The sequence below is a fragment of the Branchiostoma lanceolatum genome, chromosome 2 (genome assembly GCF_035083965.1).
Source record: "Branchiostoma lanceolatum isolate klBraLanc5 chromosome 2, klBraLanc5.hap2, whole genome shotgun sequence".
Classification (NCBI taxonomy): Eukaryota; Metazoa; Chordata; class Leptocardii; order Amphioxiformes; family Branchiostomatidae; genus Branchiostoma; species Branchiostoma lanceolatum.
Genome location: NC_089723.1, coordinates 31,223,352 through 31,245,153, shown reverse-complemented (window position 1 = coordinate 31,245,153; position 21,802 = coordinate 31,223,352). Strand labels below are relative to the sequence as shown.

The 21,802-nt window shown below is 40.9% G+C and overlaps 1 protein-coding gene across 15 annotated transcripts in view; it reads left to right on the top strand.

The window, feature by feature from the left end:
- The window catches only part of LOC136428590 (unconventional myosin-IXb-like), an 87,806-nt gene that overhangs the window by 41,964 nt on the left and 24,040 nt on the right, over positions 1-21,802 (top strand). For 5 of the 15 annotated variants that reach the window (XM_066418215.1, XM_066418220.1, XM_066418219.1 and 2 more), the window contains 19 exons: positions 328-449; positions 699-840; positions 1,666-1,756; positions 2,146-2,247; positions 4,146-4,242; positions 7,803-7,847; positions 8,772-8,996; positions 10,065-10,101; positions 10,270-10,452; positions 11,104-11,214; positions 12,021-12,143; positions 13,784-13,933; positions 14,552-14,733; positions 15,054-15,161; positions 15,914-15,970; positions 16,482-16,577; positions 17,590-17,808; positions 20,585-20,656; positions 21,339-21,413. In XM_066418215.1, coding sequence (XP_066274312.1) covers positions 328-449; positions 699-840; positions 1,666-1,756; positions 2,146-2,247; positions 4,146-4,242; positions 7,803-7,847; positions 8,772-8,996; positions 10,065-10,101; positions 10,270-10,452; positions 11,104-11,214; positions 12,021-12,143; positions 13,784-13,933; positions 14,552-14,733; positions 15,054-15,161; positions 15,914-15,970; positions 16,482-16,577; positions 17,590-17,808; positions 20,585-20,656; positions 21,339-21,413 — 2,237 coding nt within the window. The remainder of the gene's footprint in view (positions 1-327; positions 450-698; positions 841-1,665; positions 1,757-2,145; positions 2,248-4,145; positions 4,243-7,802; positions 7,848-8,771; positions 8,997-10,064; positions 10,102-10,269; positions 10,453-11,103; positions 11,215-12,020; positions 12,144-13,783; positions 13,934-14,551; positions 14,734-15,053; positions 15,162-15,913; positions 15,971-16,481; positions 16,578-17,589; positions 17,809-20,584; positions 20,657-21,338; positions 21,414-21,802) is intronic. The other 10 variants (XM_066418221.1, XM_066418217.1, XM_066418229.1 and 7 more) reach the window with 7 other exon arrangements.

The window sequence follows — 21,802 nt, the reverse complement described above, 5'->3', positions numbered from 1 at the left end:
CCCTGCTCTGTCCCTATAACCTCTTGAACAATGCATCATTTGGTGGTTTATTTGATGGTTACAGGAAACAAGCAACCTGTGTTTGACCATATACGCCTAGGCAAAGCAGGACATTAAAAGCTTTATTGTAAAATGCTACGTCTTTTTAATGATATCTACTTTGATATCAATTTCTATTGTGTAAGCTGGAACAGTTTGTATAGTGAGCAATTATTGAATGTATTTGCCAATGGTAAGTCTCATAAATGTCTTCGTCGAGTACAATAGACATAGTAGACAAACATCATCAAATGTAAGATTTTTGGTAAAACTTTGCTCTTTTTGCAGGAGGAGTACCAAAAGGAGGGTATCCAGTGGAAGAACATAGACTTCATAGACAACACGGGCTGTCTGTCACTGGTAGCCAAGAGACCCACAGGTCTGCTGCATCTGTTGGACGAGGAAAGCAGGTGGGAGGGAATATACTCACATTCTCATGCAAATCTTTTTGTCACCTTCAGTGTTTGTTCTAAAGGAAAATAACCTGATCAATCATAAAGGACACGTTTGTGTTTCATAGCTATGTTTCATTTTGTTGATCATAGTAAGTGTTTTTTATGAGCTTGTCTAAGAAACTGTTTCATTGAATAATTATGTTGGTTGAACTTTTTAACCACTGTACTTAAATAATTTGAAGGATTTGTTCTCTCCCCCAAAAGGCTGCCCAATGCCACCAGTGAAACTCTGCTGACCAAGTTCCACCAGCAACATGAGGACAATGGCTACTACGAGCGCCCCCAGGTCAACGAACCCTCCTTTGTCATTGTGCACTATGCTGGCAAGGTCAAATATCAGATCCAGGTAAGTGAAACACATCAGTTATTGTCATTTTTATTATGTATACAGTATGTACACAATGTATAAAGTAGTTATTTGTATAGTGTTTTGTTCTTGGTGATTTTGTAAACATTGACTGTTCAGACATACATTTATGTACATGTACATCTGCCAGTTTGATTAAGATACAATTGGTGCGTAATTAGCACGTAGACTGATGAGGATGATGAAGATATAATTGGGTTGAGTTGAAATACATGTACATAATATGCCTTTAACAATAACCTGGCGGGAAACAAAGTCAGTGACCTTGCAACCAATGCAGAATGTTTGACTAGTGTAGTAGGATTCAAATGTGATTTCCAGCATATTACCTGGATGTCTAACCTTCATCAACGGAAGAACCAGTCACTGTCAAGGAATGACCAGTCACTGTTAAGGAATGAGCAATCCACTGCTTCTATCATGTCACTATAGATAGACCATATGACTCATGAACCCTTAATACTAATAATAGAGATGGGGGGTGTCATAAACTTTCCGCAACTTATGATCTACTGCTCACTGAGTCACGTGTCCTATCTACATAAAGTGACAGTCATAGAACTAGAGGTGGTGGATGTCTCATTCTTTGACAAAGACTAGGTCTATTCAGTTGCAAATTTGGTTGCCCAGCTTTTCCTTTGTGTCAGAAATTATCAGCTATAGAATGGATTCTATGAGGATTCTAACAGCACAGGTAAACTCTCAAGCCTACATTTGTATATAGTGGTATTTTGTAACAATGAAATGTTAAGATGTAACGTTTGTTTCTTTGATACCCTGTTTGACGAATGTTTGTTGTTTCAGGACTTCAGAGAGAAGAACATTGACTTGATGAGGTCTGACATCGTGTCTGTGCTGAAGAACAGCCACATGGCCTTTGTGAGGGAAATCATCAGTAAGTACACACTGCCTTCGTACCAGAATAACTTTCTGTGGGTACATTTGGGCTAACATGTACATGTATATGATATGATACCTGGGCTATGATTCGATTGTTGTTGATTCGATTATATGGATGACATGTCATCCTCTGAGAACCCCAAAACTGATGCGAGCGTGCAAATAAGAAAAAATATTTTGTCATCCATATAATCAAATCAACATGGCCTAACGTTCAATAAGGGTGTTCCGGACCGTTCTACTTGTCCGCTCTACATGGGCTTCCAAGGAATACATGTAATTCAAACGCACTTCGCGTGCACAGAGTGTGCCGCAGTCAAAAATGTACTTGTACCAACCAATCTTGATGTACATTGCACCAACCTTTCTTGATGTACATTGCAGGTACAGATCCAGTGGCTGTGTTCCGCTGGGCCATCCTCCGTGCCTTCTTCAGAAGTGTGTCCGCCTTCCGTGATGCTGGAAAGAGATGGAAAACGAACCAAGGTAATGGAAGAGAGTGATTTAGATTTAGAAAGAAAAGGAAAAGTGATGTCGATCCAGTTTAGCTCACTGAAGAGCTAAATCTTCCACTGGTCGTGAGAGAGAAGACAGACCCTATGTACAGTATTTACAGGTTCATTGTACCGGGGAAATTCCCTAGCTCTTTTCGACAAGCACAATGAACATTGGACCACGGCTTAACGTCCCATCCTAAGGACTGCGACCCTTTCCGGTAGCGTGCATGTCGGGGGAGCGACACAGCCGGGATCGAACTCGCGGCCTCTAGTTCCAGAGGCAAGATCGCTAACCACTGGCCTACGCACGCTACCTTTGCATGGGTAAATGTGAAAGTCAAGGGGTAACTAAGCAGGATGGAACAAATAGGTGTTTCAATTAAGTAGTGTAGTAGAGACATTTACTGTGCAAGATGTTTTAGTAACAACCATAGGAAGATCTATCCGCTGGGGGTCCATCAGAGACACCAGCTGGACATCTGTAACCGATTGATATCAATAAAGCCAGACAGACACCCGTCTGCCCAGATGACTTCTCACAGGCAAGCACTGAGTACAGACATCATTCCTTGCTCTCCTAGCTAGTACCTTTATCTACTCAACACTGGTGGCAAGCGGTGTGTTGCCGCTTCCGAGCGGCCGAACCTGCGCTAAGACGCCATCTTAAAGCCTTGGCCCGCTACCATGCCTCCTGTATCGCCCGGTGATGAGACCATCGGCTCCCCGAGCTATCACCGCCTGTGCTGTGATGGTACACCTGCAGCCGTGCCACGTCGACCGCCGACCCCAGCCTGCCGCCTCGCCCGGCCGGCCGTTTAGATGTAGTCTGCCTGCCTACCGCCGTCTCGCACCGCCAACAGACCCAGCTAGACCGTACAACACGCCCGCATGCTATCCTCTAAACCAGCTGGCCAGCCGTCCACGCCTGCGCATGCCATGTGCCCAGCCATCTCTGCCTGTCGTCGCTGAAGCCAGAGCCGCCGGCCACGTGTACCAGACCACGCTGCCGTCTCCCTGTCCCACCATGCCGCCTGTCAAGCATGCTACCCACCCCACCCCGCGCCGCAACTGCCTGCAACCTTCCACGGCCACCCTGCTTGTCTGCGACCGTCCTGCGAACGGCTAGGCAAGGCGGCAGGCTGGGTCGGCGGTCGACGTGGCAGTCGGGCAACGCAGCACGGGCGACGGTCTCTCGGGGAGCCGATGGTCTCATCACCGGGCGATACAGGAGGCATGGTAGCGGGCCAAGGCTTTAGGATGGCGTCTTAGCGCAGGTTCGGCCGCTCGGAAGCGGCAACACACCGCTGTCCACCAGTGTAGGAAAGGATAGATGCGCACACTCTCGTCTTCTGGTCAAGAATGAATCTAGGAGCACGTGGGCTCCTGCCTTTATTGATCACTAATCAGACACAGATGTCTACTCACTATGTGGTCTAAGATCCTATGTCCTACAGTAGAAAATCCAGTGGACATTTTTTTTGTATAGAATCTGATGGGCTTGTGTTATAACTCTTTGACTTGGAAGTTTTTGGAGTGTCTGTGTGTGTCTTTGTTTCCAGATATTTGTGGGCAGCATAACTTACGGTAAGAAGGCCTGGAGGGATTGTAGTGATATTTTGTATTTGCATAGGCCGTGGGATTAGATAAAGGTTAAGGTTGACTATGGGCCTCCTCTGGACATGCTATGGTCTTGATTTTTCTTCTTGATTAAGGATAGATTAAAAAATGACCTCAAAATGTTGAAAAAACCTAGTTTGAACATATTGGTGTCAACTACATGTGTGTGTTTATCTATGATACTATTGATAGCACTACATTGTAAAATGTACTAGTATAACATTTCAGAACTTGCACAATGCACAATAAAACTTTCCCCTGTCTGTCCAGGCAAACCTAGACCAGCCCCCAGAGTCAGACCCAGCCCCCGTCTCCGCTCCACATCCAGCCTGTCAGAGGTGTCTGAAGATGAAGAAGTGCCTACCAGGTCTGTACTGTCATGTACATCTCTAGTCTTTGCCTATCTCCATTTTTACACCTAGTAGGTAATACTGTAAATGCAGAAATGTTTGCGGTGGTTTTATGTTTGCGGTTTTCGTGTGAACTCTTTTTCTTTACCGCGAAATTAAAACCGCCGCGAAAAGCCGATCCATTGTGTGACTGTAGCACTACTATTGTTTCAAACGTGAACTGAAAACCACCATGAACACTCCATCTTCTCCCTACTGCGAAATTAAATCCCCAAGAACATTAATTTTCTGCATTTACAGTATTCTAGAATGATACCCTTCCTTCATGTACAATGTATGCATTTATTCCATACATGCATGTGTGTATTCATCTGCACATACTTAATGTACATGTACTGTCCAGTGGCATAATCTGTGCTCTTACCTGTTTAAACTTTGCTACAATTCTTAGTCTTGATTTGCACAATCTATATGTACAAATTTCAAAACAAACTGTACATGTTTACATCCGATTAAATCATTTTTCTTCATCATCATTTTCTATAATCATTTCAACTTCTCCACAACTTTGTTTGTGTGTTTTTGCGTTTCGGCGCATGCGCGCCGGAACGCATTGTCCTGGCTTTTACCTTCAAGGAAGGAACCAGGGAAGCTTGGTTCAACACTGTGTCGCACACAATAAGACCTTATATGGCAATACGTTCTCAAATCCTTGTATAGCCGTTACCTTATATGGCAAGAGAGCACGAAAATGCAGGCAGGCTAGATTTGCATGTGACACAGGACGGCGACCGCATGTAACTGCTACAACTGTTCGGAAATATCATTGCATTGTGGTTTCGGACTTTGATATCCTGAAAAATGACCATATTACATCTATTCCACAAGATTGCAGAAGAAAAAAAATGATTTCGTCAAGAAAACGACCAAAAATCGGCATAAATGATACCATATAGTGAGGTTATAGCATTACGTCCAGAGTGAATAGTTACGTACCGCAGCTTGGCCGATCTGGCAACGCGAAGCACTTCGGACCCAGAAGATCCGGGTTCGTCTCCGTGCATGAATTTTTTTTTTCTTTTTAGATATTGAATATCAAAAATATATATTGATATTATATTAATCTATCAATATCAAATTTATGAATATCATTTTTTTTCATTAATAAATAAAGAAATATTTTATATTTGTTATTTTCAAATATTCATTTAATATATACAAGGCCTTTGTCTTATGAACAGGACTTCATAGATTCCAAACCCGGCATTCGAATTTTTCTGTTCATTGTAATGGAAAATACCGTGCAGCGGCTCCTATGCGCGGTAAGATGATTCTTGCAAAACACTCGCCACTAAACTTCTATCCCCGATGTAAACAGAGGCTCTTGATGTTGTTTGCAAAACAGCGATTCTTTGTTACAGTAGCAAATGCTCCATTGTTCAGTATCGACTTCATTCAGACAACACGGACGTGGAAAGTGGCGCCCCTCGGCACAAAACTATGGGAATTTTCATGAATTTTAGCAAAATTACCCAGGAAAATAAGGAAGAAATGTTGTAAATGCGGAAACCAGAATAATACGGATGAGGTAGCTGTTGATTTGTTTGACATTTGGTAGTCATTTTAGATAGAACCTTAGCTGTTATGAACTTCTATTTCACTTAATTACCATAGTGCTGATGATTCAATGGTGCTTTTTCAAATTTTATGTTTTATTGCGTGCCATGTACATAATTACATTGATAGCTTTTATAATGAGCCTATTATACATTTTACAAATAAGTACAAGTTGTAGGCCAAGACCAGCTTTTTCAAAAGCACTTAAGTTAAGTGACGTAACTTCAAAATTGCTTTCCCCAATCTGCCTTTCTCTATTAAAACAGTACTCATTTCCCAAAATGACAATTTTCCTTATAGACTGAACAGTCCTTGAGTGACTTCCTCTGGCAGATTTTACTTCAAGTAAAGGGAAAAGACAATTCACACTTATAAACGTAGCCGAAACGCCAGCTTTTTTTAAAAGCTCTTGTTTCCTCTCTGTATTTGGTGTGTTCTGCCGTGACCCCACCAATCTTTATACAGTCGAACCGCAGAGCTCTATGCGCATCCGTTCTGCGCAGCCTTCTCTAAGACGGCGTTCGCCGGGTCACGGCCGGACCTGGGTTGGACCCTGTTGCATGGGTGTAAACAACTACCGGTGGTGCAAGAAAAATACCTCAGACCAACATGGTGTTTATACTTTTTCATATCTGTAGGACTTGCCCAGTGCAGCTATGTAGATATTTCGTGTATTGCAAAATGACAGCGGCCGCGGTGGCTTTCGAAACATTAGCAATTTTTGGTCAATTTATCTGTGCTCATCTTCTTTACAGTTCACCTAGATCCAACTAGCTAATCACATAGTGCGATAGTCCATTTCTTCACCTTTAAATAGATACCAAAATACCTTGGTTTATTTGAGGAGCAACGGGTTTGCCCCCAAAAAAACTGCGACCACATGCAAATCATGGTGCTGAAATTCGAGCCTGGGCGTATCTACCGATACACACTATCCTGCGTTTTGGTTACATTTTGATACATTTCGCAAGGTGTCATAAAACTTATGTTTTGGTTTTAGAAGCTGCATGAGCACGGCTACCACATGCAATAGAAGAAGCTACATGATAATAGTCAAATACGCACAGACAGAGGGTTTTAGTACTAGGTAGCGACTTAGTAAAAATTGTCAAATTTGAAGTCAATAGTTTCGAACTCCAGCGTTCGACCGATGGAACCAAGACGGTACGTTCGATTTTTTGAGCCGCGGGGTCAGGCGAGTTCAGGCGTAGTATTGCAACTATCAGTCGGTGTGTGGAGAAGTTTAGAAAAGACTAACGTCTAATTCCTGCAGTTGCAGATACATTCTCTGAAAAAGATTGACATTATTCAGAAGCCAGAAAAAGTGGGATTCTTGTGCACGTATGCCAATATTAGTACATAATGTGTACGTTTTGCAAATCAAAGTGAAAGGACACTGTGTTCAATTTCTCATTCAGAAAAAGGACGCCATAAAACTGACATGATGTTCGTTTTTTTGGGGGCAAACCCGTTGCTCCTAAAATTAACCAAGGAACTTTGGTATCAATTTAAAGCTGAAGATATGGACTATTATGCTGTGGAAATAGCTAATTGGATCTAGGTGAACTGTAAACAAGACGAGCACAAATAAAGTGACCAAAAATTGCTCATGTTTAGAACGCCACAGCGCTCGCTGATATTTTGTAATGCGCAAATAATCTGAATTGCTGTACTGGGCAAATCCCGTAGATTTGAAAAAGTATATACATTATATAGGTCTGAGGAATTTTTGCTGCACGACAGGCTCTTGTTTACACCCATGCAACGGGGTCAAATCCAGACGCGGCAAATACGCTATCTTAGAGAATAACGCGTTCTAGGGTGACCTGCGGTTCGACTGTATACAACTCATTTGACTCACAAGTCATGTACAAGAGTACCCTTTTCATCATTTCTCTTTTCGTAACTGCTCAATATTCCTCCTTTCTACTGTTCCTTCTCCCCCTTCATCCACCTGTAGAAATAATTATGCAGTTTCACTCCTGTATGTCAAGGTTCCCAAATAGTAAGTTTCTCTTCTGTTTTTTGTAAGAATAAAATCCCCTTAGGAATTGATTTGATGATATGGGTTCCTGTGTATTGTGCAGTTTTCTGCTATATATTCTAGTTCATCTTGCACATTGTTGCCTGTTTTCTTTCTTCTTTGTTTGTTGTTCTTCTCTCCTCCTTCATTACAAGTCTTAGAGCAGCAATTGCTTTCTATAGTCAGGAATCTACTGTAAATGCAGCAATGTTTGCAGTGGTTTTATGTTCAGGCAAGCTCTCTGCGGTGAACTTAAAACCACTGCGAATTTTTTCTGTCGTCCTACCCCCTTCTCTACTATTGTCTCAAACGCAAACTTAAAACCACCGCAAACACTCCATTTTCTGCCCTGAAATTAAAACCACACAAACTTAAATGCATCTACAGTATCCTCTTCTTGCTCTAGGCCACTCCTCTGATCGCTTCCCTACTGAATAGTCTGGCACTGCTAAAAAGAAAGAAACAATTAGCATTGAGATATTCACTTGAAATATATGCGAGAGCTCTGATTGGCTCCAAGTATAGCACAGTCCTCTGTAACAGCATGGTGATGTAGCCTGGGTACAATCCTCCATGGGTACCGCTGGCTGACATTCTTTTTGCTTGCCCACTACAGAGGAAGGTACCCAGGCTAATGAGGTTCAAACAGCCATTTGATTCCAATTAAACGGCATCTAAAAACATGTTCAATCCACAAAATAGTTAATGATGTACATTTAGGGGCCTTGCATTTAAATGGGAAACGGTGCCAGACAATTTTGCAGGCAAGCAATCAGAGTAGCCAACTGGAGCTGGACAGGATGGATATACCAGGCTACGTTTTCAATTCCTTGTCACTGAATGTTGGATATATACGTCCAGTATATGACTAATTCATAACTTTATATTCTCTACATATATATACAGTCCCCTTAGCCCTGCAGTCCCCGAAGATGCCTTCCACTCTCCCACAAAGACCCTGACCCCCCGGAGCAGCCCGTACTCCACCCCGGAGCCCGGCAGTCGCCACGGCAGCGCCGGCCACCCCTCCAGAAGAGAGAGCGGCTCGCTGTTTGAACAGGAGGGGCTGCTGTATTCCACAACGGACCCCAACATCGCCAAGGTGTTACGCAGAGCCGCCAACATTCTCATGTAGGTTTCCATTATTGCTGTTGTGTTTTTTTATTATGTTTAGCCATACCTAGTATGGCTCAACATATTGTTTTTGTGCATGTTCTTCTTCTCCTCCTGCCAAATCTTCAAATCGATTCAACTCCGCCATTTTTTAATCAACCGACCTGAAATTTGGCAAGGAGGTAAAGAAGGCAAATACCCTCAGGTGATTTTAAAATTGCTTTGAAACAGGCCTTAAAATCATTTTTATGGAGGTTTTTTGGGGCATTTTTAGGCAATTTTTATATTTTTGGCTCCTGTGCCCTGGTATTACAAGCAAATGACCTGAAATTCGCTACAAGGGTGCCTTGAACATGTCCCTACAAGACTACAATCACATTTCTGGTGTACATCACTTCAAAATGTTTCGTTTTGGGTACTTTTGGACCCATTTTCAGACCAAAAACGGGTCAAAAGTGCTGTCCCCGTTCCATGTTCTATCTTAGAATCCATGTTCTATCTAAGGTTCCGGGCGTTCCATTTGCTGCTGGCCAAAGAACATGTGTTCTTTTCAGGTTACCTGAGGTCATGTTGCGGGTAAACACGCGAGCCATTGCAGTAAGAAGCTCTTGGTGTCTCGCAGAACTTGTAGAGAGAATTGTTTTGCACGGGTGATTTTGGAACAGTCAATTTATGCATCGGGAGGGAGATTGGCAAAGTATAATGCTCTCGCAAATGTTGCCTTCCTACATGCAGTTAATATTTCGATTTGCCCAGGGGTTATTTTGGGACAACCCACTTCTTGCATGGGGAGGAGTATGGCTAAACATGCTGTATTTGCTCAGGGGCAAATGACGGCCTTTCTAGTTTTCCCAGAGTTTCCTCTGGGACTGTTTAGGCGACCCACATAGGTATACCTACTGACCCTGACCTCTCGATCTAGATACCATTATCATTTCTACACATTTTTACTGATACATGTCTTGAAACGTCAGCACAAACTTTACCTGTCAAATAGCATGCTTTATATTTTAGACCACTTTAAATCTCTTTATCTTTTTTTTGTCCTGGACATGCTTAACAAATCTTGATTGTTTACCTTTTCAGGAAGAACAAATCATTCCGTCATGGCAGGCCCCACAAGGTAAAATCTGCATTTCGACTACTATAGATTTTGTAATTTTTCGCTGTCATTTAAGTTCAGTAAATCTGACTTCTGTTGTTGTTCATCTAGTATGCAAGTTTTCGCCCATTATTTTCACCCACAAAGTTAGGCATATCTAATAACTGAAAGTACTATTTTTTCTTTCAGTGTTTACGGGACTTGCGCAGTGTGAAGACCATAGTACGAAGGGAGGGGAAGCCGTCATCAACGCTGAGGAAAGCACCGGCCACTGTCAGCGCGCAGTTCTCTGTGTCTCTTAGCAAACTGATGGAGACTCTGAACCAAGCCAAGCCCTTCTTTGTCAGATGCATCAAGTCTAACTCAGACAAGGTAGAGACAGAATTTGTTTTTCTTGAGTTCTATGATAAGATTCCTAAGCTGTCAAATGGCTAGGCTAGCAGACACGAGATCAAGAGTTCATGGGTTCGATTCTTGGCATTCTTAGTTACATGTAGATGTTGTGTCCTTGGGAAAAGCTTCCCTCACTCTACCCAGGTGTAAAATGGGTACCTGACTTTGGTTGGGGAGGTAAAAAGCGTTGGAAGGAGAGGCAGTTACTGTAGCATTTCAACAACCCACTTCCCCTACGGCCTCGGAAAAGGCTATGGGACTTCCTTTTCATTTACCTATTCTGAGGTGTTACTGATTGAAATTGTTTGGACAATAAGTGGACTTTGTTTGAATTAAAGTGAACTAAAATGACAACGGGAATATACATTCCAATATTCGGTACCGCAGAATTGTTTCACCTCTGAAACAATCCTTTTTCCTCCTACCACAAAATGAAACTGCCACAGAAGTAAAATTGATACAGAATATTCTGTACGGTAACTTTGGTTGAATGAAAAGACTCCTTTTTCAAGGCAATTCTGACTTCAAGGCAATTCACATTGCACTGCAGCACAGGTGTCGCTGCTTATAGATGTATTCCCAAACCTTAAGTAACTTTGGTTGATATTCTGCGGACCGTCTCTTTTTCAGGCTCCCTGCAAGTTTGACTCCCAGCTGGTGTTGCGACAGTTGAGATACACGGGGATGTTGGAGACGGTGCGCATCCGACAGTCGGGCTACAGCGTTCGGCTAACATTCCAGGTGTGTGCATTCATTGGTCAATCGGTGATTACATGACTTTTGTTCAATTGATATTATCAATTTTTTCTGAAGGTGCATGACATGTACTTAATATGCAAGGTTTGGGCCTTCTTTCTACAATGCTTTGTTGCATTCTATGTCTTCTTTTTTCTGGCCTAATCTGTTTGATTATGCATGTGTTAGAGTCCATTCCAAGTCACCAAGAGGGTTTTATAATAATATTTGTAATAATTTAGAAAAAATTCTAATAAAAGAATATCTGACTGACAATAGTTCTTAAATGTCAGAAGTTATGTCTAATCTCTAATAACTAGGCCACTAGAAGAAATGCTTCTCTATACCTGGACAATAATTGGGATAGAGTCAACAAGAACACAAAGTCATGAAAAATCAAACGGAAAAAACGTTAATCTACTGTAAAACTATGATCAACGAGGATAATTTCTAAAACTAGAGATCTAGCCAATAGCCACACTTGAAAGTTTCGATCTACAGCGTATCAAGCAATGCTAACAGATCTATGTTAACAATAACACGTTATCATAAACAACACAGCCTCGTGTTAACAAGGGGCTGGGTGGGCGGGAATGCAGCCCTCACACAGAGTGACATGGCTACGAATGACGGGCTGTGTGAAGGGAGATGAGAAGGAGGGGATAGAGATGGGATCAATTAGGAGAGAGGTACAAATGTAGGGGGTACCCATGTGTACGCCGACAGGAAGTGGTATTACTATACAAAGTATTGTTGAAACCTGTCATTGTGAAGTGCTGAGCATGATAATTACTTTTGTTTTGTTTTATCAGGAATTTGCCCAACAGTATGCCCTGCTTCTAAAGAGGGGTAGCGACAGTAGTAAGGAGGACATCGCTGCGTTTCTGCACTCCATGGAGCTGGACGACAGACACTACCAGATGGGAGAGTCTAAGGTAGGACGGGGGTGCAAATCTTAATAGTGTCTCTGTGTATCGTAATAAGCCTTCAATCTGTAATTTAAACAAGAAATACATCAAATAAATTACAACCAAAGAGTTATATTGCTTCTTCTGATATTCAAGAATATTCTGTTTACTAGACAAGTGTACAATTACATTACATTTATCCTATAGCCTACAAAAATATCAGGTGCACTGGTGCACCCACAGTCAAATATTAGGTGCACAAAAAATTAGGTCCAATTTTGGGTGCACACAGGTGCACATGCACCAACTATTATAAGCCCTGCTTAATCCTGATATCATCATCAACCCACCTTACTACTAGGGATGCATACCTAAATGCTGAACCGAATGCGGACACATAAAAACGTTTAGGTTCAGGTAAAAAAAACAACTAAACTCATGATCAGTGATTCGAATTCGGACCTGAACCTGAATGTGAGTACACAAAAGAAAGTACACATCCCTAAACTGCGCCCAACATTTGTACCACATCCTACAGCACTCATACGTATTATGTACAATTTGTAACACATGTTACAGCCTCGTGTTACTCCCACGCACACTTTGATGCCTGCTTTGGACAACTACTCCCGCCTGCGCACGCGGTTATTTTTGACCAGTGACTTGACGAGAGCTTCCTTGATGCACTGCAGCGCCTTATTTGGTCTCGGACTCACAATCACATGCTGCTTGGCAGAATAATTATATGAAAGTACACTTCAAGCGGCTCTACTTCCTGTCTTTTAAGTTATAAGCGCTCTACCTGATCAGTTAGAGCAGTGTAACTATATTACATGAACGTGTTTATTTGTGGACCCTCTAGTCGTTTTGATCTTGCCTTGGGGTCTTTTCTGATCGAGTTAACGATTCTGAAGGATCCCTTTTGATGACTAAGGTAAGTGTGTTTTCAGTGGAGTGTGTCCTAACTAGCGGTCTGCCGATTTCTAAACCGGGACACTGTATGTCTTTTGGACTTGTTTCATCTTCATAGTTTTCATTCTGTGTTGTGAATGAAGTCTATTGCTATGTACAAATGTACATTGTATAATATGATGTATACTATATTTTCATTCATATCACTCACTCACTATTCAGTTTATCAGCTGTTGTTTCCCATTTTGAAAGGGTAAGATGTACATGTATGTTGACGAGGTTTGAGGGCAGCTACAAGTACATAGCTACAAGGATCTTAAATTTTAAAATCGTGTGAAATGTTGACAGTTTCAGAATTGTATGCAACTATATAGATCATGAAACATTTGGGATTGGTTTATGTGCACAGTCATATGTACATGTAGCTCTCACCGCAAACTCATCACGACACATTCAAAAAGATGTACCAGAAAATTACGTTCACTGTAAAAACTATGAACATGACAACGCTGCAGATTCATAGAATTCTGAAACTGTCAACATTTCATGGTTGCTTTTCTAACTGTCATTTGGCGTATCTTATTACCTGGATGTTTATCCTTCATTGACCTACCTCACTTTGGTTTGGGAGGTAAAAGGCAGTGGAAGGAGAGGGTCGGGCTTTGCCTTCCAATACCGTCCCCTAGACACAGTGGATAACAAAGAAAACTATCCTTACCTCTATGTTTAAATGATTTTTCCACCTTGTCGTGCAGGTGTTCCTGCGTGAGAGTGAGCGGCTGAAGCTGCAGGAGTCGCTACACGAGGAGGTGCTGCGGAGAATACGGGTCATCCAGGTGTGGATGAGGGGGATGCTGCAGCGCAAGATGTACCTGAGGATGAAGGAGTCGGTCATCAAGATTCAGGTGAGATTGCCATTATATTGCTTTCAAATTGTCATCTTCTTCAGAATCAGTTATCAAAATTCTGGAGAAAGTCAAAGTGATTTCGAACCAGTTTAGCATACATGTACAAAGTGTATAATGTGATCAGTGAAGGTTAGGTACAGGTATAAGCATCAGAAATAACTGTACAACAACAGTTCCTTCAATCTATAGTTTATGCAGGAGGTATTTCAAGCCCTGACAAGGCTGGAAATTCATTTTGGGTGCACTTAGTCTAACTTAAAACTTAAGACTCTGTCAGAAAGAATTTAGTGTGCACAACATAAAATAAAGCAGAATGTCAGCAAGACCTAATTACAAACCCTAGTGCCTCTCTTCTGTAGCTACATGTAACTTCAAATTTTTAAACAAGAACTTAGTAATTATACAAAGTACAACAAAAGCTATACTGCTTTTTCTTTCAATGATGTTCTGTCTACTACTAGTGTGCGATTCTACCTTTACCCTATAGCGTAAAAAAATGGTGCACACCCACTGTCAAAAATTAGGTGCACAGCTCCAATTTGGGTGCACAAAAGTGCACATGCACCCAGTGTATCAAGCCCTGTCTGATAATGAGGAACTTCTTGTACCTTGCAGAGGAACATCCGAGCATGCCTTGCCCTGAGGAGGCTGCTGGCTCAACAGCAGGAGAAGAGAGCGGCCATTTCTATCCAGAGTCAGTGGAGAGGTCACAGGGCTCGGCGGAAATGTGGGGAGATGCAGAGGGAGAGACGGGCCCAGGAGCAGGCCTTGAGGGAGATGGAAGAGGCCAAGAGAAGGTTTGGGACGATATGTACTCTAGCCTAGGGTTGTGTACGGTGCAATACCACTAAAAATTTCTGTATCTGTACTGTACCTCAATGAAATTATACTGTTCATCAATTAGCATTCACTTATTTTGTGACTAAACGTTACGCACAATTCCTACCACGAAGGTGAACATTTTTATTATTACTGGCAAAAGACAACATCATAATATAGTAATCTGAGCCATCTTTGATTGGAGTTCCTCTCGTAAGAGTAGGGTCTTTACTTTAAATTCGGAAAATCAAAACATTTTGTTTTGTATTTGACATCATTGAAGATTTTTGAATTGCAGGGCAGAAGAAGCGATGGAAGAAGAGAAGGCTCGACAGAAGGCGGAAGTGGAAGCAGCTGAGATACAGACACCCCCACACATCAATGGTTCCATCTCTCCACAGCTGCAGTGAGTACCGTCTTTCTTTTGCAGTTACTTCTTTCAACTGTTATTTGAAATGGTCATCATAAAGATCTGCATATTAAAGAAGTTTGTAATATTTAGATTGTCCTCATTTGTCACAAAATTGATGATAAGCACCTTTGAATGGGTTTGGAAGTACATGTACTTTCCAAATCCATCCAAAGGTGTTTATTGTAACAATTTTATCAATTATTATCAATTATTATCAATTGTAACAAATCTAGCTTCTATTGTTAGCATATAGCTTCCACTTTCTATCATTTCTGTCTCATTTTTCTCTTGTGGTAGAAAGACTCTCTTAACTGAAAATTGAAATGGCTGCAGTAACAGCTTTTTTATCCATGTTTGAAAAAGAGAATGTGAAAGTGAATTCTCCTGTCATTGTGTGTTTAGATACATCCGTCCATATCAAGATTATGAATATTTAATAGCAGAGCAAGCCCAATCATGAAAATAGTACAGCAGGATGCACAGAAAAGCGTAAAACACTTGCCCATATATGGAAAAATTCAGCCTAGAGAGAGCCGTCATTTGTATCCATGGTGTCAATCATTTATCCTCTACCATCAATCAATGTTGTGATTTTGCCATTGTGGAAAGAAGTACATTTTTGCACCCCTCTTGTATGTTGTTATAAGGTCATATCACTTTGCAGCAATACACAGTAGATGATTACTATGTGCTAGCGTGAGAGGTAAGGTATATCTTTCCTCTGCTTTCGCCTGCCCCTTTCTCAGGAGAAAACTCGAAAGTCCCAAGTATCGAGTCTCCCCAGAAGTCCACAGACCCCCCAGGTAGGTGTACCTTGCCCTGTTGATCTCACAAAATGTTGTCAATTTTTCTTCACCTTTTGTTTTCCCCCTTCCCCTTGCATCCTTTGATATCACCGAGTTCTTTCCTTTTGGACTAATGTTAGTCCCATTTTGTTCTGTTTCCCCCCTCCCCCGTCCCTAGCCCCTTTGCTGTCGTCTTCACTCTGAACATATAAAAAGAAACAAACCAATGCATGTAAACCACCGAGTAATACTCTAATGGTAATGTCTCCATTATGCAGCTGTTGTATATGTATATATATATACACACATCCTACCATTTCTGACCCTCGTTTTTGATTGGTTAACAACTTTGAGTTCCATAGCATTCTGCTACTATCGTTGCTCTTCTCCCTCGGTCTAAACGCTGCTTCTTTTTATGTTTTGCGTCCTCTCACCCCGCTCTACATACATCTTCGTCTACCCATACACCCTCCCGTGTTCCACCCCCTCCCCCTTTCCTTGTGCAATCACCCCCCATTCCATATCACAGCCCTCTGCCCCTCTCTATCAACCCCTTGTTGTTTGTACGGACTGATGCCAGCTTATTCACCAGAAGAGCAGCCCAGTCTTGCTATGTTGGAGTGCAGTAAGTGCATGGTATTACAAAAATACTTTCCTGCTTTTCTCTTCTTTTTTATTTGCTTTTAATTAACTTTTAAGAGTCACATCTTCTCCTATTAAGCAATCTGCTTGTCTTAAAGTTTATCTTTCACACTTTCTGCAAAAGCATGCCGACGGGCTGTTCCGGGGAAAACGGAAAATGAGGAGACACTCTTATGAATGACATTAAGTGTTATTATAGTTTATACATGAGACTGCCTCCCACCCCCTCCAGATAGATTTTCTTGGAACGGCCCGGAAACATACATGTACAATGTACAATGTATGTAGCACTACATGTAGACTAAGGGCTTGAGATGTCAGTAAGTAAACATGAACTAGATGAACAATGTATCTGACTGTGCTTCATCATGTTTGTGCATGTTGTTGCACGTTACATAGTTCAACAAACAAACAAACAAACAAATAGTAGAAGAACATTCTTAGACTTAGTACTTGATTAGATTATGTATTAATATTTTGCTACTTTTATCATATGATAAATTAGATATTACATGGCAAGTTAGCCTGGTATATCTGTCCTATTCTAGCTCCAGTCTGCTCCTATGGTCCCGTCCATGCAGAAAAGTCTACATGTACAAATGTACATGTAGCTCCAGTTGATAAAGGAACAAGTGGCAGACATTTTCCTGAAATATACAGGAGAGCTCTGATTGGCTCCAAGTAGCATAGTCCTCAGAAACGGCATGGTAACAGGGTTCAAACAGGCATTCAAATGTTCATGACCCATTACACTGCTTCTAAAGAATATTTCATAGGAGCACACTGAACCTAGAATAGAATGGATACCAGGCTACATGTATACTGACCAGTTTACTGTTAAACATGAACTAGGTAAATGTTGCTTTGGCTTTCCTGTCATGTCTTTACTAGTACTTACTTGTGTCTGTCTCACTACTCTATGAAGCTACTATCTCTGTCACTGCTTGACTGTCTTTCTCACCTCTCCGTACATACACATGTCTCGCTACTTTCAGAACTGTCAGTTACCACAGTCCTGAGTACCCAGGATACCACAGTACAAGACACCACCATAGTCGGGGGTACCACAATCCAAAACCTCAGGGTCTCAGACACCACGACCCGAGACCCCGTAACCTTGGATACCGCTCCTATGGCGATCCTGCCTTGCACAGATACATACGCACACCAAAACAATATAAACAGCAAGACAGTAGGAGACCGTACTCAAAAAGGTACAAGACTTGATTGTACATGTAACCCATTACATCTTGATTTTATCTCAAATCAGACTTTTGAGAGATACAAAAGATCAAAATTTCAATTGTTCAAATTTTTTTCCCTTTTTGTATGTTCTGTTTGTCGCTTCTTAACTCTATGCTTCTCTGACTTCTAACAAGGTTTTAAGTTGTGTTTATGTTCTCTCTGTTCTATACACATGTGCTGCTTCTTTGTGCTTTGCAAATGTTGATGACATAACAATACGTTTTGTATAATCTACGAAACCCAATAGCGACCAAATATTTTCCTCACGAGACCCAAACTTTGACAAAATGTTTGCCTCACAATATCACTTGAGCTTGAAACTTTTTTTTCAACTGGAAACACTTATTATAATATGATTTACGGTAAATCTGTGTGACAGACTTGAGCTAACAGTCAGCAATTAGCATGTAGAATTAGCATAAAAAATAGAACTGTACAGATTCTAGTGCAGTGTGTCTGTTTTAAGCATGATAGCCTACACAAATGTCTTTTGATAGAAACAGAACAGCATGTTTTCCTTTTTATTGCGTTTCGGCGCATGCGCGCCGAAACGCATTCTCCTGGCTTTTACCTTCAAGCAAGGAGGCTTCAAGCAAGGACCAGGGACCAGGGAAGCTTGGTTCAACACTGTGTCGCAGATTTGCATGTGACACAGGACGGCGCAGATTTGCATGTGACACAGGACGGCGACCGCATGTAACTGCTACAACTGTTCGGAAATATCATTGCATTGTGGTTTCGGACTTTGATATCCTGAAAAATGACCATATTACATCTATTCCACAAGATTGCAGAAGAAAAAAAATGATTTCGTCAAGAAAACGATCAAAAATCGGCATAAATGATACCATATAGTAAGGTTATAGCATTACGTCCAGTGTGAATAGTTACGTACCGCAGCTTGGCCGATCTGGCAACGCGAAGCGCTTCGGACCCAGAAGATCCGGGTTCGTCTCCGTGCATGGATTTCTTTTTCTTTTTAGATATTGAATATCAAAAATATATATTGATATTATATTAATCTATCAATATCATATTTATGAATATCATTTTTTTTCATTAATAAATAAAGAAATATTTTATATTTGTTATTTTTAAATATTCATTTAATATATACAAGGCCTTTGTCTTATGAACAGGACTTCATAGATTCCAAACCCGGCATTCGAATTTTTCTGTTCATTGTAATGGAAAATACCGTGCAGCGGCTCCTATGCGCGGTAAGATGATTCTTGCAAAACACTCGCCACTAAACTTCTATCCCCGATGTAAACAGAGGCTCTTGATGTTGTTTGCAAAACAGCGATTCTTTGTTACAGTAGCAAATGCTCCATTGTTCAGTATCGACTTCATTCAGACAACACGGACGTGGAAAGTGGCGCCCCTCGGCACAAAACTATGGGAATTTTCATGAATTTTAGCAAAATTACCCAGGAAAATAAGGAAGAAATGTTGTAAATGCGGAAACCAGAATAATACGGATGAGGTAGCTGTTGATTTGTTTGACATTTGGTAGTCATTTTAGATAGAACCTTAGCTGTTATGAACTTCTATTTCACTTAATTACCATAGTGCTGATGATTCAATGGTGCTTTTTCAAATTTTATGTTTTATTGCGTGCCATGTACATAATTACATTGATAGCTTTTATAATGAGCCTATTATACATTTTACAAATAAGTACAAGTTGTAGGCCAAGACCAGCTTTTTCAAAAGCACTTAAGTTAAGTGACGTAACTTCAAAATTGCTTTCCCCAATCTGCCTTTCTCTATTAAAACAGTACTCATTTCCCAAAATGACAATTTTTCTTATAGACTGAACAGCCCTTGAGTGACTTCCTCTGGCAGATTTTACTTCAAGTAAAGGGAAAAGACAATTCACACTTATAAACGTAGCCGAAACGCCAGCTTTTTTTAAAAGCTCTTGTTTGATTGATATAAGAAAAAGGAAAATCTTGATTTTTGGAAAAAAAACAAATCATTGGAAAATCAATAAATGTACAATCATGTATTTCTAGAAGAGTTGTTGTTGTTACACATTCAAGCTCTCCTGATGCATGTTATATCTGTACATCCTAGCTTGGCCTAATCAAATGGTTTTATAGTGTGTTTGTACATGTAAAATAACATGCAAAATGTGATGAAGATGTCCATCCATACTTACTGTGTTTGTACTGTAACTGTTCGTGTTAACAAAATGTAAAGTACAAGTCTGTCCTTTCCCACTTCCAGACCCAAACCTATCACATACCAAGGATATATGTCCCTATAATGTACTGTATGTGTGTCCCTACATCGTATGTGTGTCCCTAAAACATACGTGTGCTATCCCTATCACATGTGTGCCCCTAAAACATACGTGTGCTATCCCTATCACATGTGTGTCCCTATAACATAGGTGTGTCCCTAAAACATACATGTGCCCCATCACACACATATGTCCCTATAAATAGATACAACATACATGTACTGTACATGTGTCCCTTCAAGTTATGTGTGTCCCTATCACTTCAATTGCCCCTATCCCATGGATGTGCCCCTATCACACATGTGTGTCCCTATCACATACCTGTACCCCTACCCCTATCACATACGTGTGTCCCTATCACATACGTGTGTCCCTATCACATACGTGTGTCCCTATCACATACGTGTGTCCCTATCACATACGTGTGTCCCTATCACATACGTGTTATGCCTCACTCTTAAATCTGACCACCCTTATGCTACTGGTTGTATTTCTAGGGGTTCTGCAGAAGCTTTAAGTGCCGGCTCTGCTTTCAACGGGCAGCTAGAAAACATACCATTTATTGACGAGTGAGTTCCCATTTCCCCAAGAAAACTAGATAGATTAACCATAACTGTGTAACCCAACATGTTTGTCAGTCAGACTTAGCAACTAATCAACATGATTGGTAGGAGCTACATGTAGTAACCAATCAGAAGCCCTGAAGTGTAATTTTATTACATTTTCTTAGTGTCTAACAAATTCATTGCCAGGAGTGTATCCAGCATGATGTGAACTTAATATTATTGAAACAAATTTAGGTGCTGTCTTGTCCCAATTGTTATGAAATTGTTATGAAAAAAACAATCGATCTGTGACCATTCATTTTTTTCTTCTTTTAGACACATTTTTCATCAATTGAAGAAGGCAGCATCAGAAATGTCTCAAACTTATAAAAAATCTCCACAACTTTTTGTTGTTGCTAGAAATCATTGATAGTAACAATCAGTGAGGTTTAGATTGAAGCTCTTTGTCAGTTTGTGTTGTGTTCGGTTGCTGCTCTCTGACTAAGTCTTGCACAGCTCTAAGTTGCCTTCATTCTATGTTGTGTGTAAATGTGAGAACAGTTACTTAGATGTCGTTGTAACCTTTGTTTTGTAGTGCTGCGTGATGCCTTTTTGTACAAATGTGCTACATTTACATTGTTGTAGTCCAAATCATTGACGTGTGTTGGTGTGTTCTGTTTTGGCTGAATTGTTTTTAATTTGTTAGGGATGCATCTCCTGTGGCCCCGGAGCCTGAAGACACTGAAGTGAAAGCTGAAGAAGACAAACCACTGCAGAATGAGTTAGTATCCTACTATCTTTCTAATTCTATGCTTAATCATGATCTTTACTGTAAATGCTTTTAAGTTTCGGTAATTTAGTATCACGGTAAAGAGAAAATGTGTTAGTGGTGGTTTTCAGTTTGCCACAGTCAAATACTGTACAATAATAAACTAATGGATCTACGGATCCTTACGGGTTTAAGTTTGTTGTGAAGCGGTCACAAACATAAAACTGCAAACATTAAATTTAAATTACATTGCTTCTTAGAAATAATTGACACCCAAAATTATGTATGAGGTACATTTATAAGGTCCAAACATTTAGGTGTGATCATAAGAGCAGATCTCTGCTATGGTAAGATGGATTCCAGGCTAGAGTGCATGCTAACATTTGAAGTTTTAGTAGGTA